General features: G+C 45.0%; 2 protein-coding genes across 6 annotated transcripts in view; one reads left to right on the top strand and one right to left on the bottom strand.

The window, feature by feature from the left end:
• The first annotated feature begins 33 nt into the window (after positions 1 to 33).
• On the top strand, positions 34 to 27299 carry LOC105464937 (ATP binding cassette subfamily G member 5). Of its 3 annotated transcripts, XM_011713088.3 has the most exons (14): positions 34 to 330; positions 913 to 1034; positions 8491 to 8627; positions 8706 to 8804; positions 12510 to 12642; positions 14122 to 14261; positions 15092 to 15221; positions 15680 to 15893; positions 15993 to 16198; positions 17503 to 17641; positions 20317 to 20502; positions 25232 to 25299; positions 25784 to 25896; positions 27019 to 27107. In XM_011713088.3, the coding sequence occupies exons 1-13, from the start codon at positions 188 to 190 to the stop codon at positions 25861 to 25863; spliced, it is 1797 nt and encodes a 598-aa protein (XP_011711390.2). In that variant the 5' UTR covers positions 34 to 187; the 3' UTR covers positions 25864 to 25896; positions 27019 to 27107. The 3 variants fall into 3 exon arrangements, with proteins under 3 accessions (XP_011711390.2, XP_011711389.1, XP_011711387.1); XM_011713087.3 differs by lacking the exon at positions 25232 to 25299 and having other exon boundaries at positions 38 to 330; positions 15993 to 16063; positions 27019 to 27299; XM_011713085.3 differs by lacking the exon at positions 25232 to 25299 and having other exon boundaries at positions 41 to 330; positions 27019 to 27299.
• Positions 12637 to 27824, bottom strand: part of LOC105464935 (dynein cytoplasmic 2 light intermediate chain 1) — a 55401-nt gene continuing 40213 nt past the window's right edge. Inside the window, exons 14-15 of one of the 3 annotated variants that reach the window (XR_011611661.1) lie at positions 15830 to 15957; positions 13103 to 13240 (exon numbers count right to left, since the gene is read on the bottom strand). Coding sequence is in view for 2 of the 3 variants with exons in the window: in XM_071076640.1 (XP_070932741.1) it covers positions 13047 to 13240 (194 nt within the window). In the remaining variant the exon portion in view is untranslated. Of the gene's footprint in view, positions 13241 to 15821; positions 15958 to 27824 lie in introns of those variants that run through there. The other 2 variants (XM_071076640.1, XM_071076641.1) reach the window with 2 other exon arrangements.

Genomic DNA, 27824 nt, shown 5'->3' with positions numbered 1-27824 from the left:
TAAGGACGCGCTGGCTAAAGGTACATCAGATAATGGTCTCCGTGGCCAAGTCCCAGTCCTGCCATCCCGAGGGACTCCGGGGTCAGGTGGAGCAGGCAGGGCAGTCTGCCCCAGGCTCCCCAACTGAAGCCACTCTGGGGAGGGTCAGGCCACCAGAAAATCTGCCCAGCTTTGCTGCCTGTTGGCCATGGGTGACCTCTCATTTTTGAGCCCCGGAGGGTCCACGGGTCTCCAAGTAAACAGGGGCTCCCAGAGCTCCCTGGAGGGGGCTCCTGCCACAGCCCTGGAGCCTCACAGCCTGGGCATCCTCCATGCCTCCTACAGTGTCAGGTAAGGCAGAGCCCTTGCTGCTGCTGCTCCCCCAGGAGTACGGGGCTCTGCACTCAACCCTCTGCTGCCTTTCTTCACGCTTTAGGTGTCTGCCTGGGGACTTTGGGTTCCCTCTTTAGTGGATCGGGTGGAGAGAGGAGAGGGAGAAGGGCTGTGCTGGGAAACGTGGAGCGACAGTGAATGGCCCCTCCCGCTGCCCAGGGAAGGGCCTGGGCATAAACAAAGTGGCAGCAGTGCCCTGCCTACCCCAGTGTCTACGGCCTGCCCTCTGTGGATGGGAATGGGGGTACTGGGAATGCAAGGAATCTTGAAACCTGGTGAAGGAATGCGGGGACAGCCACCTCCCAGCCAAACAGACAGGACATTCAGAGCAACTCCAGCACAGGCCCCCTCCCTATGTGACAGACAGCCTCAGTCGCTATCTGCCAGGTTCTACAGAGGAGGGCGCTGAGGCTGAAACACGTTAGGAGCCTGTCCGGAGACAACTGGGGTGGGGCATAGGTGCGATCAATGCTGGGGACCCGGGTGTAGTCCCTTCCAGGGCCCCAAGCTGCCTTTGCCTTCCTGGGGTTTCCTTTAAAGCCACCGCGTGAGGCCCTGGTGGGACGTCACATCTTGCCGGCAGCAGTGGACCAGGCAGATCCTCAAAGATGTCTCCTTGTACGTGGAGAGCGGGCAGATTATGTGCATCCTGGGAAGCTCAGGTAAGCTGGGGAAGGAGGATTCTAAAAAGGCTTTGGCTTGAGTTAAACTCCACATTGAAGAAACAGATTAAGTTGTAGCAAGAAAGCCACAGGTTTGATATTAGAATGAAATCTAATGATGTCTGACTGTGAATGGAACCTGCTACCAACGTGAAATCTTTAGAAAGATCCTTGAAAGAGGATAAAATCCTGCCTAACATATACGTGAATTCATATTTCAAAATATAAAAAGGCCCCACAGTTCCACAGCATATAAAAGTACTCAGAAAACACAATTTCCCCTATCTGTACACTGCCTAGAGAAAGGAAAAGGATTAAATAAGCACAAAAATGCCCATTAAGCCCCTATCTTTGATTCCACTGGTCCTGTTTTATGATGGTATATTTTGGACATACAATCAAGAATAGAGAATAGGCTGGGCACAGTGGCTCACGACTGTAATCCCAGCAGCTTGGGAGGCTGAGGTGGGAGGATCGCTTGAGCCCAGTAGTTTGAGACCAACCTAAGCAACATAGTGGGACCCCATCTCTACAAAAAAATACAAAAGTTAGCCGGGCATGGTGGTGCATGTCTGCGGTCCCAGCTACTCGGGAGGCTGAGGTGGGAGAATTGCTTGAGCCCAGGAGGTTAAGACTGCAGTGAGCTGAGATAGTGCCACTGCACTCTGTTGCCTGGGCAACAGAGCAAGACCCTGTCTCAAAAAAAAAAAAAAAAAAAAAGAGGAATTCCCAGACTGTCTCAGTCCATTCAGGCTGCTAAAACAAAATACCATAGACTGGGTGGCTTATAAAAAGCATAAATTTTTTTCTCACAGTTCTAGGGGCTGGAAAGTCTAAGATCAAGGGGTCAACAGATTCGGTGTCTGGTGAGGAAGACTTCCTCCTAGATAGCCATTTTCTTTTCTTTTTTTTTTTTTTTTTTTTTGTGTGTGTGTGTGTAAAGATTTCTTTTATTATAAGCTTCATTTATCATCAGTAAATACCTAAGAGTAGAATTACTGGATTTTATAGTAAATGTGTAACTTTATAAGAAACTGCCAGACCAGTTTTCAGAGTGAATGTACCTTAAAGGTACATTTAATCTTCAATTGCATGTCTGTTAAATAGCAGAATTTCCTGATACTTATAAGATGTTTTAATCTCATATGAAGAGCTATGACCTAGACAATTTCAGCCTTTCAGCCTAAACATTTTCCAAATTTGTCAAGTTGATTTCACAGTATTCTGACTTGTATCTTAATAATGGAGACATAGAGCTAATAATGAATAACAAGTTAGTGGTAAATTAAAATATTTTTTAAATGAATGTGTCCAGTATTTTTCTTATTTAAATAATTAATATGAACTTCAAAATTTTAATTTAATTCCAATATTAAAGTATAAATGAAACTAAATATTTCAAATACTGTAAATATATTAAAATTGAACTTGAGTAAACTTTGAGAGTAATTTTTAACTTGAAATATTGTAACAGTGCAGCTCTTACTGTGCAGAACAAATCTGGCAAAATTAATTTGACACCAGTCTTAAAAAACTACATTTTGTTTTCAGGTGCCAATTCTAAGGGAATTTTAACATTTATGACCATTGTTTTTCTTCAAGAAAACTCTAAAATATGGAACACAAATAGAAATATTCCAGCTTCGTTAGGTGAAATATCCATTCCATCAAATAACCAAAATGGATCTAACTTTAGTGTATGTTCATATCTGCTGAAGAAGAATCTCATGAAGGTCACCTGTGTGTTAGTATTTCACTATGATTATCATCTCCCTATGGCGTCATTGAGAAAGCCAAAGCATTTGTGATGGTTTACCAATGATTCTCTCTTAAACCTTTAAGAACCATTTAAGTTGTTTCATTTTTCTATGACTATTTCTTCTACTTAACTCTTTCTTTATTAACTCTTTAAAATATCATGTACCTTAAAATTTTACCACTGATGGCATTCTCTTTCTTATATTCTCCTAACAATTTGAAATCTTTTTTTAAAAATTTTTTTAAAATTTATTTATTATTATTATACTTTAAGTTGTAGGGTACATGTGCATAACGTGCAGGTTTGTTACATATGTATACTTGTGCCATGTTGGTGTACTGCACCCATCAACTCGTCATTTACATCAGGTATAACTCCCAATGCAATCCCTCCCCCCTCCCCCCTCCCCATGATAGGCCCCGGTGTGTGATGTTCCCCTTCCCGAGTCCAAGTGATCTCATTGTTCAGTTCCCACCTATGAGTGAGAACATGCGGTGTTTGGTTTTCTGTTCTTGTGATAGTTTGCTAAGAATGATGGTTTCCAGCTGCATCCATGTCCCTACAAAGGACACAAACTCATCCTTTTTTATGGCTGCATAGTATTCCATGGTGTATATGTGCCACATTTTCTTAATCCAATCTGTCACTGATGGACATTTGGGTTGATTCCAAGTCTTTGCTATTGTGAATAGTGCTGCAATAAACATACGTGTGCATGTGTCTTTATAGCAGCATAATTTATAATCCTTTGGGTATATACCCAGTAATGGGATGGCTGGGTCATATGGTACATCTAGTTCTAGATCCTTGAGGAATCGCCATACTGTTTTCCATAATGGTTGAACTAGTTTACAATCCCACCAACAGTGTAAAAGCGTTCCTATTTCTCCACATCCTCTCCAGCACCTGTTGTTTCCTGACTTTTTAATGATCGCCATTCTAACTGGTGTGAGATGGTATCCCATTGTGGTTTTGATTTGCATTTCTCTGATGGCCAGTGATGATGAGCATTTTTTCATGTGTCTGTTGGCTAGACAGCCATTTTCTCACCCTAACCTTGCATGGCAGAAGTGGGGAGGGGTCTCTGAGGCATTCATCCCAATTGTAAGAGCTCTCCATAACCTAATCATCTCCCAATATCACCTCCTTGCATGCCCCACCTCCTTTTTTTTTTTTTTTTTTGAGACGGAGTCTCGCTCTGCCGCCCAGGCTGGAGTACAGTGGCCGGATCTCAGCTCACTGCAAGCTCCGCCTCCCGGGTTTATGCCATTCTCCTGCCTCAGCCTCCCGAGTAGCTGGGACTACAGGCGCCCGCCACCTCGCCCGGCTAGTTTTTTGTATTTTTTAGTAGAGACGGGGTTTCACCAGGTTAGCCAGGATAGTCTCCATCTCCTGACCTCGTGATCCGCCCGTCTCGGCCTCCCAAAGTGCTGGGATTACAGGCTTGAGCCGCCGTGCCCGGCCAATGCCCCACCTCCTAATACCATCATCTTGCGTAAGATTTCAACATATGAATTTTAGGGAGACATAAACAGTCAGACCATAGCACTGACTAAAGCTGTTACACTTTTCAAAGACTTTCTGTCAGTTCTCATTTCCATTTTTAACCAATATCTAGCTGTACACATGTACTGTAACATGCAGGGTCATTCTCAGCTTCCTTTTGATAAATACAGTGCGCTTCTTTAAAAAGAAAAAAAACCTGCCTCTTCTCCTTTAACAAACTGTCACCTGTTGTCATCCTTATAAAGAATTAAACAGGGTGACATTTAGCACCCTTCTCAGAAGTGTGTCCCACTTCTAAGAACAACAAGAGATGGAACCCCCCATCTCAGAAGTGCACTCCAAAGGCCAATGTTGTGTTTCACTCACATACAGCAGGACAGCGGGAGGGGCTCTTGATTGGGGTGGGGGTGTGGGCTGGTTTCTGATGAGATGCCTAATCATGGCTTTCGGACAATGCCTACCCTTTATACTGAAATGAATCCACAGTGGGCTGCAAGTTCTACAAGGGCAGGGACTGTATTCTGCTGTATCCTTATCACCTAGAACAGGGTCGGTCACACAGTGGGTGCTTAATAAATATTTGTTGAATAAAGGAGTAAAATAATTTTATGAATTACTCCATAGTATTGCATAAAATGACAATCCCATTGGTATCTTATCTCTAGCAGTGTTATCTATCAAATCTTTATTAGCGAGGCAAAAGATGATGACATATATGTTCAAAGTCTCACTAGAGCGTAGTCCAAAGCAAGCCTGCCTAGAGCCATCTGACTCCAGGGGAACTCCAACTGAAACTCATTTGAATTGTTGTTTGCTGTTGAGGAGGGCGTAGACTCTGGATTGGATGCTTCTTTGCAGATTATTTAGTTGCATATGATTTCTGTCCTGTTAGAAAAGAAAACTACAAATGTCATAGTTTTATTGCCCTTTAGGGCATTAACCATTTTTGTATCTAACTTTGTTATCTTATTCCAACCTTCTTTTCCCCACTGTCTATACATATCAATTTCTCATATTCTTTTCTTTTTGAGATGGAATCTCATTCACCCTGTCACCCAGGAGTGCCATGGTGCGATCTCGGCTCACTGCGACCTCCACCTCCCAGGTTCAAGCAATTCTCCTGCTTCATCTCCTGAGTAGCTGGGATTACAGGCGCCCGCCGCCAAACTCAGTTAATTTTTGTATTTTTAGTCCAGACCGGTTTTCACCATGTTGGCCAGGCTGGTCGTGAACTCCTGACCTCAGGCTGCCTGCCTCAGCCTCCCAAATTGCTGGGATTACAGGCATGAGCCACCACGCCCAGCTTCTCATATCCTCTTTTGAATGAGCTTTGTCATCTTGCTGGTTCTCTAATTAATGAGTTAATAAATATTTGACATGTTTTTTAAAAAACTAAATTCATTATCTATTGTTAAAAAAAAAAAAAGTATCCCACAGTTTAGTGGCTTAAAACAACACCATTCATGATCTCTCAGAATGTCTATGAATCAGAACTCTGGAAGTGGCTTGGTTGGGTAGTTCTGTCTTGGGATCCCTCCCAGAGAAGTATACGCTGGATGTGGCAACAGTAAAGTGGATTTTATATCCCTGGGGAGGCCAGTTTTGATGACGTGGTGGGGTGGGACTCAGGCTGCAGGACATCTGCAGCTTCTGTCAGAGTTCAGATTGGATCTAAAAATGTAAAGCCAGGGTGGCTCTGGTTAGAAGAACCGCACGACTGGGAAATTACAGGGCACATTTTGAAAGACAATCCCGGCCGGGCGCGGTGGCTCAAGCCTGTAATCCCAACACTTTGGGAGGCCGAGATGGGCGGATCACGAGGTCAGGAGATCGAGACCATCCTGGCTAACACGGTGAAACCCCGTCTCTACTAAAAACACAAAAAACTAGCCGGGCGAGGTGGCGGGCGCCTGTGGTCCCAGCTACTCAGGAGGCTGAGGCAGGAGAATGGCGCAAACCCGGGAGGCGGAGCTTGCAGTGAGCTGAGATCCGGCCACTGCACTCCAGCCCGGGCTACAGAGCAAGACTCTGTCTCAAAAAAAAAAAAAAAGAAAGACAATCCCAATGAAGTCACATTTTGTTTCTTTGTCATGGGTTTTCCTCTCTTTCCCCACTCTGACCACCCCCTGAACACGCTGGGGCTAATTCTGAGTTTTGTCAGTTATGCATTAGAAAAGAAGACAGCTGCTAAGGGAGTTGATTCATCTTTGTACCTCTCACAGCAACAAGCAAGTTTCTTCAAAATATTTCAACAAGGGCCAGGTGCAGTTGCTCATACCTGTAATCCCGGCACTTTGGGAGGCCGAGGCAGGCGGATCACCTGAGGTCAGGAGTTCAAGACCAGCCTGACCAACGTGGTGAAACCCTGTCTCTACAAAAATACAAAAATTAGCCAGGTGTGGTGGCAGATGCCTGTAATCCTAGCTACTCGGGAGGCTGAGGCAGGAGAATTGTTTGAACCTGGGAGATGGCAGTTGCAGTGAGCTGGGATCTTGCCACTGCACTCCAGCTTGGGCGATAGAGTGAGACTCCATCTCAATAAATAAATAAATAAATAAATAAAGGGCCAGGTGCAGTGGCTCATGCCTGTAATCCCAGCACTTTGGGAGGCCGAGGTGGGCAGATCACGTCAGGAGATTGAGACCATCCTGGCTAATGCAGTGAAACCCCATCTGTACTAAAAATACAAAAAACTTAGCCAGTCATGGTGGTTTGCGCCTGTAGTCCCAGCTACTCAGGAGGCTGAGGCAGAATATTGACGTGAACCTGGGAGGCGGAGGTTGCCGTGAGCTGAGATTGTGCCACTGCACTCCAGCCTGGGCAACAGAGCAAGACTCTGTTTCAAAATAATAATAATAATAATAATAATGATAATGATAATAATATTTCAACAAAAGATCTCTTTGACTGCACAGCCATCTCATCAGCAGATTTCTCTTGCTATCTTCCCAGATAGTTCAGAACTTCCTGCCTATTTCTCTGTTATGAATCCCAACTTCTCAGCCTCCTTGGATAGGAAAGGCCTGGGAGGTCTATTCTGTCTCCATGAACTCTGGGTCTGTGGTAAACTTGTGTCCAGTATGACTGAGGGGCCATCAGGCTGTTGTCTAAAGGCATCACCTAACCTTTAACCTTAGAACAAAGCAGTGGCTCACGCCTGTAATCCTAGCACTTTGGGAGGCTGAGGCAGGAGGATCACCTGAGGTCAGGAGTTCGAGACCAGCCTGGCCAACATGGTGAAACCTCGTGTCTACTAAAAATACAAAAATTAGCCGGGCGTGGGGGTGCATGCCTGTAATCCCAGCTACTCAGGGGGCTGAGGCAGGAGAATGGGTTGAACCTGAGAAGTGGAGGTTGTAGTGAGCCGAGACGGTGCCACTGGACTCCAGTCTAGGTGACAGAGCGAGACTCAGTCTCACTCAAACAAAAAAAAAAAAAAAAGAAGAAGAAAGAAAAAAGCAAACCAAGGCAAGCATTATCCCGCAGTCACCTCCAGCAGGCAGGCAGTTCACCACAACCCCTCTGTGGGAACCTTCCTAGTGACATCCAGCTAGGCTGTGCCCCAGGCTCTAGCGTAGGCTGTGGCCAACTTGGTTTTACCAAAGGACTTACCAAGCCAGTGCTTCTCAACCTCGACTGAAGCAGATCTGACTCAGCAGGTCGCGGGTGGGGCCTGGGGCTCTGCATTTCTGGCAAGCTCTCAGGGGTTGCTGATGCTCCTTGCTTTGTGAGCAAGGCTCTAGATAATGTCACCTACATCCAGGTACAACCAGACCGCCCCAGGGGCGCCACAAAAAGAAATCCGTCCTAGGATCCAAACGTTTCCAAGAGTCTTGGCTTTCCTCTTATTCTGATACCTATAGGTATTTTGTTTTTCAATCCAAAACAGTTTTAAAGGCAAACAAACAAGCAGAGAAAGCACCTTCGGTCTTGACCCAGATGAAAGAAATGGCATGTCCCCTCTCACTCAGGGGACAATCCAGAGACTCATTTGCGCGTGAGACTGCTGCATGCACAGTGCGCGTTCTACAGGGCAGGGCCTGTATCCTGTTGTATCATTAATACCTAGAACAGGATCCCTCACGTAGCACTCCTGGCACGCGGGGTCATGCCCACACAGAGGGTCTCGGGAAGCTCCTCCAAGGCCGGCATAGAGGGGTTCCCCCAGGGCCTTCTGTTGTCACCCCACAGGCTCCGGGAAAACCACGCTGCTGGACGCCATGTCCGGGAGGCTGCGGCGCACGGGGACCTTCCTGGGGGAGGTGTATGTGAACGGCCGGACGCTGCGCCGGGAGCAGTTCCAGGACTGCTTCTCCTACGTCCTGCAGGTGGGCGCGTCCCCCACACCCCTGGCCAGCCGCCCGCCCCGGGGGCTCGGGCTACACTGACGCCCGAGTCTCCTGCAGAGCGACACCCTGCTGAGCAGCCTCACCGTGCGCGAGACGCTGCGCTACACCGCGCTGCTGGCCATCCGCCGCGGCAACCCCGGCTTCTTCCAGCAGAAGGTGGGTGCAGCCCCCCGCTCACAGCAGGCAAACTGAGTACCTTTGCACCCCCCGCTGCCCTCCTCTCTTCGCCTACGCTTGCCCATTACTCCCCTTTGCTCGTCACTCCTTCACTCTAGAGCGCGCCCTGCGCCTTGCACCGTGTACCCTGTGCTGCCTGAGAGGGCAGCCCCTAGTCACATGTGCTTTTGGAAGACTTGAAATGTCGCTAGTCCAGACTGAAACGTGCTCTGAGCGCAAAATACACATCAGATTTCAGACTCTGAGTCTGAGAAAAACAGAATGTGAAAAAGCCCATTAAGAATTTTTAGGTCTGGCAGGGTGGGCTCACACCTGTAATCCCAGCACTTTGGGAGGCCAAGACGGGAGGATTTCTTGAGTGTAGAAGTTTGAGACCAGCCTGGGCAACATAGCGAGATTCAGTCTCTACAAAAAATACAAAAATTAGTTGGGCGTGGTGTTGTGCGCCTGCACTCCCAGCTGCTCAGGAGGCTAAGGCAGGAGGATCTCTTGAACCCAGGAGGTCGAGGCTGCAGTGAGCTATGATTGCACCATTGCACTCCAGCCTGAAGGACGAAAGGAGACCCTGTCTTTACCAACCAAATAAATAAATAAATAAATAAATTTCAAAAAGTATTGATTACAGGTTGAAATGGTATTTTTGGCTGTAAATAATATGTTATTAAAATTTCACCTGTTTCTTTTTACTTTTCAAAATATGGCTACTAAAATATTTCACTTCTGTCTGTGGCTTGCACTGCCCTTCTCTGGGACCATGCTGTTCTACAAGTTCCCTGTTTGAGCAGATATAGTTATTTTTGCCACTGATTTTTCTCAGCTTGCTTGGAGACATCTTGAACGTGCCTCATCCAAACTGGACTGAGTTAATGAAGGAAGAAACGAATGAATTGTCAACTCCTTCTAGGTTCCAATCTCTTTCTTAATTGTCTCCAGTTTGGAAGTAGCCACAAGTAAACCCACCGGGGACCTTACCTGGAAACTGCTTCATTTCTCTCTAGACTGGGAAGGCCCACAAGCACCCAGGGAACCAATGACAGGTGAACATGCCTCCTTCAAGGGGCACAGCTCCCTGGGAGCAGGAGAACTCCTGATAGCAGAGTTCTCTCCAATTGTGAGTCTTTTCTGAGCAAATCCAGCCCACAGCGTGTAAAATCCTGACAAGTAATTCAGTGGAAAGGAAGTGCTGATTATAATAAAGGAGACAGCATGGCAGATCTGCTTCTGTCCATGGAAGAACCTGGAAATAAAGCATGGCCAATGTGAGCAGGCTGTGTCTGCTGGGCTGTTGGCTAAGGCTCAGGCTTCCTGGACCGCTTGAGAGAGCCCAGACAGTCCTCTCAATCCTGGCCCTGCCATTTGCTAGTGGCATTATCTTGGGCAAGTTATGGACCTCTCTCTGTTTTCTCCTCTATAAAAATACAGTAAGAATGCATTTCTCCTGGGTTTGATGTGAGGAATACATCAGATTATGTGAAAGCACAGAGCATGGAGGGTTGGACTTTATCATCCCAATGATCCTTACAAGGTCCTTACAATATTCCTTACAAGGACTCTGAATTCCATTTCCAACAGTGTTTCCAAAATATGGGAGAGCATTGCTGCTGGGGTGTGAAACCTCCGAGACAAATTAAGTAAATATCTTCTCTGTCCATCCCTTCCAAGCCAGGAGGGGCAAGCTTACTCCTTATGATGTTATAGAGACATTCTAGAAGGAGGCTCAGAAATCTACCCTGGCTGGTGAGCACAGAAATCTCACAGTGTCAAGCAAAGCTTAATTCCAGGATCCTGCTACCCTGATGGCAAGAGAAGACCTTTCTTTTTTTCCAGAATATATCATGCTAGTTTATTTATGCATTTTTTAACCTTCTCGTTATTCCTTTGTACCTATTTCAGACATGTCCATTCTTTGGGTGGGTCAAAGCTACCTGTAAGGTGTCAACCCCACTCCCTGACTCCTCTTGAATGTAGGTCCACAAGTCATTCCCTCTTCTTCTGCAATCTAGCTTATTGTTTTTTAATGCAATGGTTTTGTTTCCATTTTCATAACACGGCTTTATTAGGGGTGTCTGGAAACAAAACTCATTACCATATGAGTACCTTCCGTCTCTTTCTGCTTTCCCCCTGGGGTTTCTGCAGATAGAGGTAATCAGTACGGGAGGACAGAAACAGATTTGTGAACAGGTCTCTGGAGAGGAGATAAGCTGGGGAAGGAAAGACAGAGAGGGAGGAAAAAAGCCAAGCTTCTTGATTAGAAAGTCAGTAAAGAATTTTTTTTAGTTGTTATTGTTTTGGGGGCGTTGAGAATGAGGAGGAAAAAGGGTTTCAGGGAGCTGCAGGGTTTAAGTAGAGTGAAGAGAATTGGAAGAAAGGGGATTTTAGATGTGGCTGGGGGTTATAAATTGGGTTCCCCTTAAAGTCCTTAAATAAATTCAAATAAAGATTGGAATTATTTTTAATTGCTTCTGAAGGCTGGATTATATGTCTCTGATGTGAAATCACACGGAGATTGTACCACACGGGACCCCAGCACTTATTTGGGTTATACAGTGGGAAACAGGTTTAGTTCAAATCAGGTTGGATTTTTTTAAACATATAAAGCATTTATTATAATAAAGTTTCTAAACCCAAACACTTAAAGTAAGTGATATTGTAATCATGACTTTGGGGGATTTTTCTGTATGGGCTGCAGTGACTGTGGCTCCTGCAAATAGGAGTTTAATGAAGTATCCATTGTTTCCTGGCTAATTTTCCTGAAGCAAGTGTAAGCAGTTTTTGTTCTAGGGAATCTTATTTTATTTTATTTGTTTATTATTATTATTTTTTGAGTCGGAGTCTTGCTCTGTCACCCAGGTTGGAGTGCAGTGGCGCCATCTTGCCTCACTGCAACCTTGGCCTCCTGGGTTCAAGCAATTCCTCTGCCTCAGCCTCCCGAGTAGCTGAGATTACTGGTGCCCGCCGCCACACCCAGCTAATTTCTGTATTTTTAGAACAGACGGGGTTTCACCATGTTGGCTAGGCTAGTCTCGAACTCCTGACCTCAAGTGATCCACCAACCTCGACCTCCCAAAGTGCTGCTGGGATTACAGGTACAAGCCGCCATGCCAGGCCTATTTTATTTTATTTTATTTTATTTTATTTTATTTTATTTTATTTTGGAGACAGGGTCTTGCTCTGTCACCTAGGCTGGAGTGCAGCGGTACCATCATGGCTAACTGTGGTCTCAACCTCCTGGGATCAAGCCATCCTCCTGTCTAAGCATCCCGAGTAGCTGGGACTACAGGCACGTGCTAGCATACCCGGCTATTCTTTCTTTTTTTGTAGAGACGGGGTCTCTCTCTGTTCCCCAAGCTGGTCTCAAACTCCTGTCCTCAAGCAATTCCCCCTCCTCAGCCTTCCAAAGTGTTGGGATTACAGGCATGAGCCACTGCACCCAGCCTCTGGGAACGTTTTAAAAAATACATATTATTTATTTAAATCTGACACATGTATTATATTACGATTTAAGTCAAATTGGATCATATTATTATCAAAGACGTGCTTTCTCCAGGGTGTGGTGAGTCTGGAAGTGGCCCTTGGATTCTTGGGGGTGGGGGGGTGTTGCCTCTTTCATGTCCTCCCCAGCCCGTGAATTGAAATAGCACCCACAGCCACTTCCAGCCTTCCTGTAATTTGTGTCTCCTGCAGGTGGAGGCCATCATGGCAGAGCTGAATCTGAGTCATGTGGCAGACCGACTGATTGGCAACTACAACTTGGGGGGCATTTCCACTGGTGAGCGGCGCCGGGTCTCCATCGCAGCCCAGCTGCTCCAGGATCCCAGTAAGTGGCACCCAGAACTGTTACTAGTTGCTGTCTGGACATCTTCTGTGTGTCGCAGATGCTTTGGGCCCTGTCTTCACAGTCCTCATTCAGAAAGGGGTTTGTGTGCAACTGAAATCATAGATTTTTCAAATTGGGGACCCAGTTTTTTCAGAAATGCTGTATAGTTCATTTCCTGATGTGATTCCATCATCCAAACAAAACAGCTCCTGGACCCGGAAGCGTTGCATTGGTGTTGGAGTGTTCCATTGGGATTTTCCATGAACACGGAGCCTTGCCCAGCCAATCATTTCTCCTCACCAGGGGAATACCACTGTGTGGGCTGGGGAGAGCCAGTGAGTTTTGGTATGACCACAGGTGTTTATGAAATGGCAGGAATTAAAATAGGAATTTGAACGATAAACTCAAAAGTGTGTATGTTGTGGGGAAGGGAGTATCAAAACAGAGTAGTCGATCCTCTGCCTGGTTTGGTCATTTTCCCCATCACCTGGGGAAACCTCGCCACTCATATGCAGCTGGAGAGGACAAACTGCATCTGGATCCTTTCTTTGCACTGTGGTAGACCAGGACTGCCTGTTCTTCAGATGGTGCTTGGTCACTAGAAGGCAAATAAGAGGGATGTTTTTAAGAGCCCTTGTCACTTTTTTTTTTTTTTTTTTTTTTTTGAGACAGTCGTGTTCTTGTCCCCCAGGCTGGAGTGCAGTGGTGCAATCTCTGCTCACTGCAACCTCCACCTCCCGAGTTCAAGTGATTCTCCTGCCTCAGCCTCCTGAGTAGTTGGGATGACAGGTGCCCGCCACCACACCCGGCCAATTTTTGTACTTTTACTAGAGACAGGGTTTCACAATGTTGGCCAGGGTAGGCTCAAACTCCTGACCTCAGGTGATCTGCCCGCCTCGGCCTCCCAAAGTGTTGGCATTACAGGCGTGAGCCACTGCGCCCGGCCCCCTTGTCACTGTATAGGTAGAAATAAGTTACTTTAAACCCTCTAAAGAACCCAAATGCCTGCCACACTTCAGACCTTGTTTTATTAGTCAGATTTTTTTTCTTTTCTGTGCAAAGACCCTGCTGGTGTTGGAAAGTGTTACAGACATGAAATGGGGTTGTCTTTTTGACCAGCCTCCTCTCAGTCTTGTTTTAAAACAACTTGATGCCAGCCTGCCAGCCGTTGTTCTCTGGCAGGGTGCCCTGAGCAGAGCGCAGATGGCCCATAGTACCCTATAAGAGGCCTGATCTCCTTACTCCCTGTACCCTCGAGGATTTGAGCCCCACATGTGCTCCAGAGCTGGGAACTAGGCCCCTCCACAGCAGGTGCTTTCTCCTGAGCTCAGGCTGAAAGCTAGTTTACATGTTTCCTTCCCACTGCACACTGTTTGGATGTGGTGCAAGCTCAATAAGGAACAGTTCAGAACTCCGAGTTTTAAGCACAGAGCCTGGGCTCTGCAGTGCCTCAGAAGTCTGGCCCTTCTTTGCTGGCAGAGGTCATGCTGTTTGATGAGCCGACCACAGGCCTGGACTGCATGACTGCTAATCAGATTGTCATCCTCCTGGTGGAACTGGCTCGCAGGAACCGAATTGTGGTTCTCACCATTCACCAGCCCCGTTCTGAGCTTTTTCAGGTAAGGGATTCAACTCGTAAAGGCTGGGTCTATGGTGTATTGAGCTGGGAATCGCAGGGGCAGGGGTAAGATTTGTACCAGTGGCCAGGCACGGTGGCTCACACTTGTAATTCCAGCACTTTGGGAGGCTGAGGCAGGAGGAGCACTTGAACCCAGGAGGTTGCAGAGAGCCGGGATCATGCCACTGCACTCCAGCCTGGGTGACAGAGTGAGATTCCGTCTCAAAAACAACAACAACAACAACAACAAAACAACAACAACTAATTGAGCCAAGATCACACAGTTATTAATAGTAAAAAGCTAGCATTAGGCTTTCACAGCCAAGTTGGCTTCAAAGGCTGTGTTTTTCCATGAAATCATACAGATTTCCTTCCAAAAAAATCTCACTTTCTCTGCCCAGTATCCCTTTAGTTAGCTTTTATTTGCTTTTTATAGAGGAGGAGCCGAGATTTAAAATGAAAACAAAACAACAAACTAAGACCCACCCCAGCTCGCCCGAGGTCACTCACTTGGCTTGGCTGGGACTTAACCGCAGGTTCAGTCATGCTTGTCTCTCCCAGATATGAAGCTGGACCTCAGGATGGGAGGCAGCGTGACCCACAGTGGTAGCCTAGGCTCACAAGGGTAGGGATGCACTTTGAATGTCTCCAAGAATACTGATGCAGGGCCAAGGTCATCGAAGGACTGACTGCTTAGAAATGCATTTCCCATAAGGACATGGCGACTGTAAGGAATACTTGACCTTGGGCCTGCATCAGTGTTCCCGGAGACATTTGAAGTGCATCGCTACCCTTGTGATCACACACTAACTTCGTCTGTTGTCTGATCAGCTCTTTGACAAAATTGCCATCCTGAGCTTCGGAGAGCTGATTTTCTGTGGCACACCAGTGGAAATGCTTGATTTCTTCAGTGACTGCGGTTACCCTTGTCCTGAACATTCAAACCCTTTTGACTTCTATAGTAAGTTTTTCTTTCACATTCCCCATCATGAATGTTTTTTAAACTGTCTCATCTCAGACTTCTGCCTGGATGACACGAGCTCTAGTGGGTTTGATTTTTGCTTTTGTTTTTGTGCTTTATACTCTTCAAGGAATTAATTTGGCCGGGTCAATTAACTTGCCAAAGATGACTATCAGAATGAGGTCGGGGATCTCTCTCAAACAAATTGGCGCACTGCTACTACTTTATCAGAGCATAATTAGCTGAGCTTGGGAATTCTCCCAGATAATCCCAGTGGGATCCTCAAGGCCCTGCTGGGATGCTTTAAAGTATTCTGATTTTATAGGTGGGCATTAACCACAAATTTTATCTTGATGGGATGAGGTATTATGGCCAGTACTCCTGTACTAATTGTATATCCATGTGCATGCATGCATTTAAAAACACACTGGGTGACATCTTTTGGGAAAAACTTTTAGTGGACCTGACGTCAGTGGATACCCAAAGCAAGGAAAGGGAAATAGAAACCTACAAGAGAGTCCAGATGATAGAATCTGCCTACAAGAAATCAGCAATTTGTCATAAAACTTTGGAGAATATTGAAAGAACGAAACACCTGAAAACATTACCGATGGTTCCTTTCAAAACCAAAGATTCTCCCGGAGTTTTCTCCAAACTGGGTGTTCTCCTGAGGTAAGAGGCTCACAAATGTGAGCAATGCCCATTGGAGGTATTTAGCCATCCCCCAATAACAGTTCTGAAAAGGAATTAAAACAGGTTGTTTATTTTCAGGAGAGTGACAAGAAACTTGGTGAGAAATAAGCTGGCAGTGATGATGCGTCTCCTTCAGAATCTGACCATGGGTTTGTTCCTCCTCTTCTTCGTTCTGCGGGTCCAGAACAATGTGCTAAATGGTGCTATCCAGGACCGCGTGGGTCTCCTTTACATGTTTGTGGGCTCCACCCCGTACACAGGCATGCTCAATGCTGTGAATCTGTGTAAGTGCCCACGTGCTGGAAGTGCACCTCTTTCTCCCTAAACACCTCCCTTCTCCAGCTGTAACCTTACAAAAGTCCACCATTATAAGGGTATTTCTCTGAGCTCAACCCGGCCCTCTCCGGATTCCCTCTCTGGGGAAAGGCAACTATTGAGTTACCAACACATTAATATGAATGAGCTCACCAGGTGGATCTCTCTGAGGGCTAAGGATCCAGGGAAACATGAAGTGACAATGCACTGGTGGGGAGAGTTTGAGGAGTTTTTCAAAAGATCATTCCTCCTATCTCATCTTGGCCACCTCGAATGCATGGCCCATGGGGGCTCAGCGACCAGGCCAACTGTGTGCCATTAGCTTCTTTTTGGAGCTGGTTTTAGGACAGCCAGCACCTAATTTTCAAATTCAGTGGAATTCCAGAGACAACACCTGGTTGCCTAACCTTGCAGGAAGCTGGCGTTAGAGGGATTCCCCAAAGGCAACACTGTTAGGGAATAAGACGGAAGGACTTGGCCGGGCGCGGTGGCTCAAACCTGTAATCCCAGCACTTTGGGAGGCCGAGACGGGCGGATCATGAGGTCAGGAGATCGAGACCATCCTGGCTAACCCGGAGAAACCCCGTCTCTACTAAAAAATACAAAAAACTAGCCGGGCGAGGTGGCGGACGCCTATAGTCCCAGCTACTGGGGAGGCTGAGGCAGGAGAATGGCGTAAACCCGAGAGGCGGAGCTTGCAGTGAGCTGAGATCCAAAGATCCAACCACTGCACTCCAGTTTGGGCGACAGAGCGACTCCATCTCAAAAAAAAAAAAAAAAAAAAAAAGACGGAAGGACTTTGCTATTGTGAAGTTGCCCTAGAGCTTGACATGAGGGGCAATGCTAAGTGTCTGCATCTGTGGGGTTTGCCTGGCCTTCTGAGAGCAAGTCTAAAATGCAGGCTGCTGGTGGCAGGGGCAGGGCGGGGTGGGCCGGGGGGAGTCCTGCACAGAAAGGAGACAAAATGCTTCAAATCACTTATTCATGCCCCTTTTGCATGTACTTTTCTTGAATTGGTGACAACTCCTCACTTTAGAGAGAAGGAAATAAATGACATCTTTTGCAATTGTATTGCAATTCAGGTAGAGTGTAGATTTCTGGGGTGGAAATTTATTGTCCCGTGGATGGCAGGTCCCCTCCTTCTATGACTAGGGAACTCCCCCTAGCTGGTCCTCACCATCCAGCCCTGACAGACCTCACGTTCAGCTTGGGCTAGCCCTCCCTCTTTCAGCTGGGTGGTGACTGACTTCTGAAACCTGCCTTCCATTCCCAGTTCCTGTGCTGCGAGCTGTCAGCGACCAGGAGAGTCAGGATGGCCTCTATCAGAAGTGGCAGATGCTGCTGGCCTACGTGCTGCACGTCCTCCCCTTCAGTGTCATTGCCACGATGATTTTCAGCAGTGTGTGCTACTGGTGAGGGGTTGTTCTGTTCACCCAGGGCCGGGCTCCCATGGAGTCATGGAGCTAGTGGGACTTGTGCAGGGAGAGCTCCAGGGTGAAGTTCTCTGCTCCGGAGGATCTACACTTTGCCCATCAGTGTCTAGTGCAATGTCCTATCTTCCAGGACATTAATGTTATTGTAGATAGCCCAACTGTGGGCTGGGGGAGACCTGAGAACAAACCAACAAGATGACACATGCCTGGGAATGGCCTGTCCCCATTCATGGCAGGGCTTGGGCCAGAGAAGAGGGCTCTGAAGTGGCTGGGACCCAGGTGCATGGGGGGCCCAGGGGCAGGGAGAAAACAGCCTGAGTGTAAAACCTTAAAACTGACACATTCGAGGGTGGGAAGAGGACAGCAAGCCAATAGAGGCGGCAGAGGGTGATCAGGGAGGCAGAAAGAGAAGCAGGATTGGGCAGCATCAGAGAGGATGAGGAGGGATAGAGTTTCAAGGAAATGTTGTAAACACTTCGATATTGCAGGGGTTAAAGGAGGTGAGGCATAAGGGGAGGAGGCCATTGCAATTTTCCAAAAAAGAGCTTTGGTAGAGTCATGGGGGTGTAAGTCAGGTTTACAAGAAGGTAAGGTGTAAGATGGAGGAAGCAGATACTGTTTTGAGAAACTTGGTGTTACAGGGTAGGATGAAAGGGGCAGTTACTTTAATCATGATCAAGTTCAAAAAATGGTTGTTTTAGCATGTGGTAGATAAGACCATCAAAAAACATCAGATTGAGAGTAGATGAAAATGCAGTAAAAATTTGGATAAGTCAAAGGGGAAGTTTCCAGAGTAGATCAAGGTAGGGATAGGGGAATCAATAACATGGGATCAAGGATGCAAGCAGCTAGGGTCACACTTTCAAAGATGGGGTGTGGGAAGAGAGAGGGGGAGAGAGAGAATGAAAAATAGAGATGATGAAGATATCAAGAAATTCATAAAATGGAAGGTGGATTCAGCTGCTGAGCACTGGGGAGAGAGATTGCAATTGGGGAGGGGAAATTTTAAAGTAGAGGTTTATATCAGTCATAATGGGACGTGCTATTAGAACTCAAGACACAATGAGGAAATCTTAGGGGTCCAGGGGCCAGCTGAGGCAAGATGGCAGAGGGGATCCAGTTAGTGCGGCAATAGGCATTGTCCAGCATACCTTCCATTGCTTAAGGGAGAATAGGGTCCCCAGATGTGGGAACTGATAAGGCAAAGAATGGCAGAAGGGGCCCAGCATCTGTGGCAGTGAGGGCACTGGGGAAGTGAGAGGCCCGAGGCCATCATCAGAGAGGGTGTCCTCAGACTCTGAAATCCTGGGAGTGAAACCGTTTTGAGTGATATTTAAGTCCAAGACACGGTGAGTGATGAAGATTAGGTTGCTGGAGCCACTGGAATTGAGATTAGCTAATTAGGAACCACTGATGTGGATGGCTCATCAAGAAGGTTAAAGAGCTTGAGGAAAATGATAGTGGAGAGGAGCAGAAAGAATGACTCTGGTCCAGATGCTATAAAATAATCAAAGGTGAGAGGATGTTTTAAACATCACAGAAGACAACAACGAGGAATGGCATTGATAGCATAGGCAAACTTCATGATTTGTACAGAGGAAAAGTAGATGGCCTTGAAGAGGAAGTGGTAAGGAGGGGTGAGTATAAGACACGCCAACCTTTTCTGCTTACTCTACAAATGGGATAAAGAGCAGCCATGCCTAATGGTCATTGAAGACATGCTATCACCAGGGAAATGTAATTTGGAGAAAGGAATAGAAGAGGAAAGGTGCATGGATATAGGGTGGTTTGTTTGCCAGAAAACGAAGGTCAGGCCAGGCACGGTGGCTCATGCCTGTAATCCTAGCACTTTGGGAGGCTGAGGTGGGTGGATCACTTGAGGCCAGGAGTTCGAGATCAGCCTGGCCAACATGGCGAAACCCCATCTCTACTAAACACAAAAAAATTAGCCGGGTGTGGTGGTGCACACCTGTAATCCCAGCTACTTGGGAGGCTGAGGCAGGAGAATCACTGGAACCCGGGAAGCAGAGGTTGCAATGAGCCAATGTACTCCAGTTTGAGCAACAGAGTGCAACTCTGTCTCAAAAAAGAAAACGAAGGTCAAATCAGTGGAAGGGGTTGGTAGAATAAAAGACAAGAATGGAATGGAGTAGACCTGGGGAGGGCTAACCTGATCAAGGACACAAGAAGTGAGGGGTTTTCACACAGGCAATAATCCCACAGAACAGAGATGAAGTTCAGGCAAGGGGTGCTGGGAGGCGGGTTGGGTGAGCCCGTTAACATTAAGGTAGGTGTGGTGCTGGCTAGGCAGAACATGGTTATTTATGAAGAAGCCTGTAGAGTTCAACAAGCCTGCTTCCTGCAGTGAGTTGTGACCATTGTCTAAGTAATTTAATGTTTTCCTATGAGAGCTGAAGGAGCTGTGAAAGGGAAAAGGTGGCTCCCAATGAATTGCAGCCAATGGGAACAATTTGATGTAATAAATAGTCTCATGTTGGCTCTGTTCCGAAAAGACCTTTCAAAGGGGAGTGTGGCTTGCCCTGCAAACGCTTCCCACCCACTCACTACCAAGGGTTTATTCATAGAGGCAAGCACAGTATTTTTCTTAAATGATAGCCCTTGGAGAGGAAACTGAAGAGCTTATGCTTTTCTAGGACGCTGGGCTTACATCCTGAGGTTGCCAGATTTGGATATTTCTCTGCTGCTCTCTTGGCCCCCCACTTAATTGGTGAATTTCTAACTCTTGTGCTACTTGGTATCATCCAAAATCCAAATATAGTCAACAGTGTAGTGGCTCTGCTGTCCATTGCGGGGGTGCTTATTGGATCTGGATTCGTCAGGTAAGATATCATAATTCAAAAAATGTAGATTGGGATAACCTGTTATTAATGATCACCTAATAATGACTGAAGTAAAGGAATACCAGAGAACTGATAGTGGTTATGGATATTACCTTATAGTCTGCAGCATTTGTACTGCTCGTTAATCATTATTGCCTTAGACCTTGAACTGTTCATTTGTCCAATAAAATGTCTTTTTTATTGGGAATCAGGAACTGACAAGTTTATGTTATGATATGATTCACGTGTAATAAGCCATTATACCTAGAGAAGAAAACCAGTCCAGATGTTCCAGGAAAAACTCACAGCCCACGTGACAGGCTAAATAAATTGCATATATTAGTTCATTTCTGACCTGGTACTGTTGATTTTGTACTGCAGTTCTCAATTCCCAGTTATTCTTAGGAATTAAGACTAGTCAGATAAAAAAAGAGCCTGCAGGATAAAAGACTGCTCCAAACAGTATCAAGGCTTAAAGGACATGCACCAAATGATAGCAGTAATTATCTCTAGGTGATATTGATTTTAATTTTTTCTTCATATTTCCGTATTTTATCAATGTTCTATAATGGACAAGTATCATTTTATAACCAGGAAAAAATGCATCCACACACGTTTTTAAAAAGCAGCAGCAAAAAGGGCAGAAAATTTTAAAAGGCTAAAAAACGATCCCAGGCAGGTGGTATGAGTGGGATCTAGTAAGTAATCCCTGGGTCCCCAAGGAAACATGAAGGCTGTTTCTTTGACTTAAACTTTTAAAACTCAAGTCAAAAAGCAAAAACATTACTGAGCGTCTACTATATAAAATTATATGTGTGTGTGTTTAATTATTTAACTCTCAGAGCAATCCATTTTCAGAAAAGAAAATGAAGCTCAGACTTGACTTTGCTCAAGTCACACCACTATGAAGGCTGTGATGCATGTGACTTCCTGAGAGAGGCTGACCTGAGTCAGAAACTTCCTCTACCACTTGCCAGTCTCTTTTCTACCTAAATTAGTTTCCTCATTTGCAAAAAAGAGATCACTATTTCAGCCTCACCATGATACCTCAAGGGATCATGAGAAGGAAAGAAAATAATCAATGTGAAAACACATTATAAATTGTAGTGAGTTATATGAAGGTGAGATATTATATAAAGCAAAGTGAACTAGGCTTTGATCAATCAAGGAGGATATTTTTTCACACTAAGACCATTACATTGTATTTGTCCATGTTGCTTAAGTGGATTGTTAATATTTATGAAAAATGCAGAAATCAAATCACGCCAAGAGTCAAGCCAGCAATGTACAGAGCCAACCTTGGGCAGCATCTCCTCTTTTATATTATTTGAATCATTGTTTCAGTTAATCTGGTGCCATTTCATGTACAGATAATCCCTGACTTACGATTTTTTGAGAAAGTGATACTCGTTCTGTAGAAACCGTATTTTGTTTCTGTTTTTTTTGAGACGGAGTCTCACTCTACGCCCAGGCTGAAGTGCAGTGGCACTATCTCAGCTCACTGCAACCTCTGCCTCCCAGGTCCAAGCGATTCTCGTGCCACAGTCTCCTGAATAGCTGGGATTACAGGTGTGTGCCACCATGCTTGGCTAATTTTTGTATTTTTAGTAGAGATGGGGTTTTGCCATGTTGGCCAGGCTGGTCTCGAACTCCTGACCTCAAGTGATTTGCCCACCTCGGCCTCCCAAAGTGCTGGGATTACAGGCATGAGCCACCGCAACAGGCCTAGAAACTGTATTTTGAGTAGGCATACAATCATTCTGTTTTTTACTTTCAGAACAGGATTCAATAAATTACATTAAATATTCAACAATTTATTATAAAATAAGCTTTGTGTTAGATGAATTTTCCCAACTGTAGGTTAATGTTAAGTGTTCTGAGCACATTTAAGGCAGACCAGGCTAAGCTGTAATGTTTGGTAGGCTAGGTGTCCTAAATGTGTTTTTGTTTTGTTTTTTGTTTGTTTTGAGAGGGAATCTCACTCTGTCACCCAGGCTGGAGTACAGTGGCATGATCTTGGCTCACTGTAACCTCTGCCTCCCATGTTCAAGTGATTTTCCTGCCTCAGCCTCCCGAGTAGCTGAAATTACAGGACATACCATTATGCCTGGCTAATTTTTGTATTTTTAGTAGAGATGGGGTTTCACCATTTTGGCCAGGTTGGTCTTGAACTCCTGCCCTCAGGTGATCCACTCACCTCGGCCTCCCAAAGTGCTGGGATTACAGACGTGAGCCACCGCGTCTGGCCTTAAATGCATTTTTAACTTATAATATTTTCAACTTATGATGGATTTATCTGGAAGTAATGCCATCATAAGCAGCATTTGTATTGGGTTTTTAGGAAAACGAGGTTAGTTGCTCTTTATTTATTTTTTTGTTTCTTGAAATAGAGTCTCACTCACTGTGTCACCCAGGCTGGAGTGCAGTGGCACGATCTCGGTTCACTGCAACCTCCGTCTCTTGGGTTCAAGCAATTCTCCTGCCTCAGCCTCCTGAATAGCTGGGATTAGAGGTGCGTGCCACCACACCCAGCTAATTTTTGTATTTTTAGTAGAGATGAGGTTTCACCAAGTTGGCCAGGCTGGTCACAAACTCCTAACCTCAAGTGATTTCCCTGCCTCGGTCTCCCAAGGTGCTGGGATTACAGGTGTGAGCCACTGCGCCTGGTGGTTAATTTGCTCTTAAAAGGTAGGCAGTGGCAAAGAATACTAAATGCTCTCAGATTAGTTGCAAAATCTTAACATCCCAAGGCTTCACATGAATTCCACTTCCATCACTGAATTAAAACTCTGCTCTTAAAGGCCACATCAACCTGCTAGTCATTCCGTTTACCCATTTTCCTGCCCAGTCATCATCTTTCTAGGTGAACTGCCTGTGGCATTTGTGCTGTTGGCTCCCTTCTCCTTTAAACACAAAGGAAATTAGCTTTGCTGTTTTTTCTGCTTACAAAATCATGAAGTTCTTGGGGGAAGAAATGCTCACAATATAAATATGGATGAGGAAGAAAGTAAAAGTTACCTGAAGTATCAGATCCCAGAGTTAAATTTTGATGTAGTTCTTGCTAGAATTTGATATAAAATTTAACAAAGATGAAATAATCCTGTTGTATAAGATATAAAATATGCATACGTTTTTTCCCATTTAACAACATAATATGAATTAGCTGGGTGTGGTGTCACGTGCGTGTAATTTCAGTTACTCAGGAGACTGAGGCAGGAGAATCACCTGAACCCAGGAGGCAGAGGCTGCAGTGAGCCAAAATCGCGCCACTGCACTCCAGCCTATGTGACAGAGCAAGACTCAGTTTCAAAAAAAGAGACCAAAAAAGCACAAACCAACATAATGTGGACAATGTCATGTCAATACATCTAGATCTATGGTTCCTCCCGCTGCTTCTCCTTCTGTCTGTGCCTTTCACTGATCCATTTGTCTCTCTCTGCCACCTGCACAAAGTTTGTTGGTTGTTCCCAAGGCTAGAGGCGCACTCTCTCTGAAGGCCCCCTTTGTTTTCTCTCTCAGCCTATCACACGCTACCTCCTGTCATGGTTTTCCTTTGCAGTAATAGATTATCCGCCTCTTGAAGGCAGCAGCTGTGTCTCATTCATCATTTTAGACCTTCTCAGCAGCCAGCCCAATTAGGCCTTGGACCATCAGGCCTGCAAACATTATTTGTTGAGTGAATAAGTGAATGACTCTGTCTTTGAACTGTATACACACTGCATCACTCACCAAATCATGTTGGTTTTCTTTTCTGATATCAAACCATAGGTGCATTTGGAACATTTTTGTTTGACTCCGTGTGGTATAGGCAGAAACAAAGGTGCACGGTTCCTACCTCAAAAAGATACCACCCTAGCCACTAGACAGCCACCCTCTCATGGCCATCATCCTACTCCAGGCCTTTGTCATCTCAAACTTGAACTTTTGTTGGAGTCTGCTTTTTTTTTTTTTTTTTCTGTTCTTACTCTGCCCTCATTCTGGCCATCCTTCTTGCTGAAGTCACGTTAATTTTCTCAGAATGCTGATTTCAACGTGACCTTTCTCATCCATGGTCATTCGACCTCAACTCACAGCAAGGCCCTGAAATAGCTGTCTCAGGCTATTGTTCCGAGCTCCCCTCCCACTGTTCCTTCACATCCTCTCCTCCAGTCTTTCTGGTCCAGTCAGTCCAATATGCAGCCCTTGGTATGCCTGTACTCATACCATTTCTGCCTTCCTAGAATTTCCTTTCTGTTCCCCTAATTCCTTCCCAGAGTCCCACGTATCCTTTTCAATTAGTAACCTCTCAATGTGGTTAATTCAATGTTGTGCCTTAGGAAACTGACAATAACTGAAAGTTTGAGGACCACTTGGAAATAAGTGAAACCATAAATACTAAATACAAGAACAGCACGGATGTGTGGTACACATTTTATTTTAATACTTTCTTGGCACAAATAGTTCACTACTGTGTATTTTTATAGTTTTAAGGATATAGTCTATATCTCCAACTACATTACAAGTTCTTTAGGGATAGGATACGTCTTTTGAAGTTCTCAAGCTCCTAGAACTAGTGTCTTGCAACCAGAAAGAATTTTAAATCTTTTGATTGACAGGAAATATATGGTGGACTAAAAAGACCACAGTGTCAGCATAAAGTTTCACCTGACATAGATTGGAGTGGAGACATATTACATTTTCACAATGAATGTTGGCTCGGTCTCTCCTTCCTTTTTCCTTTGTATTCTAGGTTAGTTCTAACTTTCTACACTGGTACCTTCAACTTTCTGTGTAATCACAAATCTCCTCCTCCAATTGGTATGTGTTAGGTCTGTATTTTCTTGTATGTTTATATCAATAGTGCTTACCAAAATAATTAGACAGTAACTGTCTACTTGAGACAACTGTTAAATTAAGGTCTTCACTATAACAGGCTACCAAGCTGTGACTAAAAATGACAAAGTACTATGCTTACTGACTTGGAAGGATGTCTGAGACATGTTTGGCAGAAAGAGTAGGTTGGGAAAGAGCATGAAGAGTTTAATTCCACTTATATAAAACTTTATAAACACATATGTTATATATATTATCAAAATGTTAACAATAGTTATTTCTAGGCAATGGTATTTCTTTATATTTTTCAATGTTGTTTGAAGGTTTTTTTAATAGTGAGCATCATTTTTACAATAAAGAGATAGAAAACTATATTCATGTTGGAAAACATAAGGATTGCCTTTCTTTTTATTTGGTAGGACTATTGCCAGAGCCCACTGAATTTCATTTTTGTTTTCTTTTTCTTAAGAAACATACAAGAAATGCCCATTCCTTTTAAAATCATCAGTTATTTTACATTCCAAAAATATTGCAGTGAGATTCTTTTAGTCAATGAGTTCTACGGACTGAATTTCACTTGTGGTAAGTATTCTATTTGGGGATATTATTTTTGCACGTTACTCTGAGGAAGCAATTTATTGGAGGAAATGTATTTTTGAAATAAAAGCTGTGTTTCATAATAATTCAAGTTAAAACTCTGTCTTGAAATACGGTCCATTTTCTCTGATTTTTAAAATGAAAGAAAATAAGCAGTAGTCAAGTTAGTCTCCTGTCAAAGGTCAATAGGTAAGGGACATTCGGATGTTGTTAGAAAATGACAGACCTTATGTACACTGAGGTAAACTCTAGTATATTCGGGATAGACTCAGTTTCTGTATCTACTGAACACATTCAAGCAGGCTGAAGTGGCTTCTTTTTCCCCAAAATGTACATCGTACACAGCTAAGTAAAGCCACTTTTGGCAAAAGTCAGAAGTAGGACCGGGACAAGGACCTCATGGCCTTTAGAAATCTCACGGTGGCTGGGCATAGTGGCTCACGCCTGTAATCCCAGCACTTTGGGAGGCCGAGGTGGGTGGATCACTTGAGGTCAAGAGTTCGAGACCAGCCTGGCCAACATGGCAAACAAACCCCGTCTCTACTAAAAATACAAAAATTAGCCGGGCGTGGTGGTGCATGCCTATAATCCCAGCTACTCAGGAGTTTGAAGCATGAGAATCACTTGAACCCAGGAGGGTGAGGTTGCAGTGAGCCAAGATCGAGCCACTGCACTCCAGCCTGGGCAGCAGAGTGAAACTGTGTCTCAAAAAAAAAAAAAAAAAAACCAAAAAAAAAACCCACCAAAAAAATCTCAGGGCCACTCCAAAGACAACCAAATAATATGGCTGAATTCAGTAGTGTTTTAAATAATTTTAAGTGATAATGTCAGTAACTTTAGGATAGCCTGCGCTAAGGGACCATGATTTTTATCACAAATGCGGTAATTAATCTATACTCAAAATAGAAACAAAAGCATGTCCATCTTCAAATGAGGCCAAAGGCCAGAACTGCTCACTCTTGCTTCTTCAAATTGTAAACTCTGTGCTTGCTAAAGTGTCCTGTATTTTTCATTAATAAGGGTACTTAGCAAGCATTTGGTAAATACTTGTTGATTAAATTACCTGCGATAAACCACACCTGATACTGTCAATCTTTTCCTTGACAGGCAGCTCAAATGTTTCTGTGATGACTAATCCAATGTGTGCCTTCACTCAAGGAATTCAATTCATTGAGGAAACCAGCCCAGGTGCAACATCTAGATTCACAATGAACTTTCTGATTTTGTATTCATTTATTCCAGCTCTTGTCATCCTAGGAATAGTTGTTTTCAAAATAAGGGATCATCTCATTAGCAGATAGTGAAAACCATGGCTGGGAAAATGGAAGTGAAGCTGCTGACTGTGCATGACTGCTCTGAATGTCTGAAATGAGAGTGCCATGTATTTCTTTTTTTTTTTTTTTTTTTTTTTTGAGGCGGAGTCTTGCTGTGTCTCCCAGGCTGGAGTGCAGTGGCGCAATCTCGGCTCACTGCAAGCTCCGCCTCCCGGGTTCCCGCCATTCTCCTGCCTCAGCCTCCCGAGTAGCTGGGACTACAGGCGCCGCCACCACGCCCGGCTAATTTTTTTGTATTTTTAGTGGAGACGGGGTTTCATTGTGTTAGCCAGGATGGTCTCGATCTCCTGACCTCGTGATCCGCCCGTCTCGGCCTCCCAAAGTGCTGGGATTACAAGCTTGAGCCACCGCGCCCGGCCAGTGCCATGTATTTCTTTCTTGATAGGACATCTCAGGTCTTTTAACCATTAAGACTCTATTTGTGCCTCTTGGATCCATGCAGGCCTTGAATGCAATGGAAGTGGTTCATAGTCCCTTCCTGTTACAACTTGCAGGGACATGTGGTATTTGGAAATTGTGACTGAGCTGGCCCAAGAATTAAATAATAATCATTCATAAAGCTATGGGAGACTCGTGTGA

The sequence above is a fragment of the Macaca nemestrina genome, chromosome 13 (assembly GCF_043159975.1).
Source record: "Macaca nemestrina isolate mMacNem1 chromosome 13, mMacNem.hap1, whole genome shotgun sequence".
Lineage (NCBI taxonomy): Eukaryota > Metazoa > Chordata > Mammalia > Primates > Cercopithecidae > Macaca > Macaca nemestrina.
This window is presented reverse-complemented; position numbering and strand designations above follow the sequence as displayed.

What these genes read in the sequence shown, in the direction of transcription:
- LOC105464937 (XM_011713085.3), top strand. Translation starts at nt 188, where the DNA reads ATGGGTGACCTCTCATTTTTGAGCCCCGGAGGGTCCACGGGTCTCCAA. An exon ending in CATGCCTCCTACAGTGTCAG is followed by an intron (nt 331 to 912) that starts GTAAGGCAGAGC and finishes TTTCCTTTAAAG; the next exon opens with CCACCGCGTGAGGCCCTGGT. An exon ending in AAACCCTTTTGACTTCTATA is followed by an intron (nt 15,222 to 15,679) that starts GTAAGTTTTTCT and finishes AAAAACTTTTAG; the next exon opens with TGGACCTGACGTCAGTGGAT.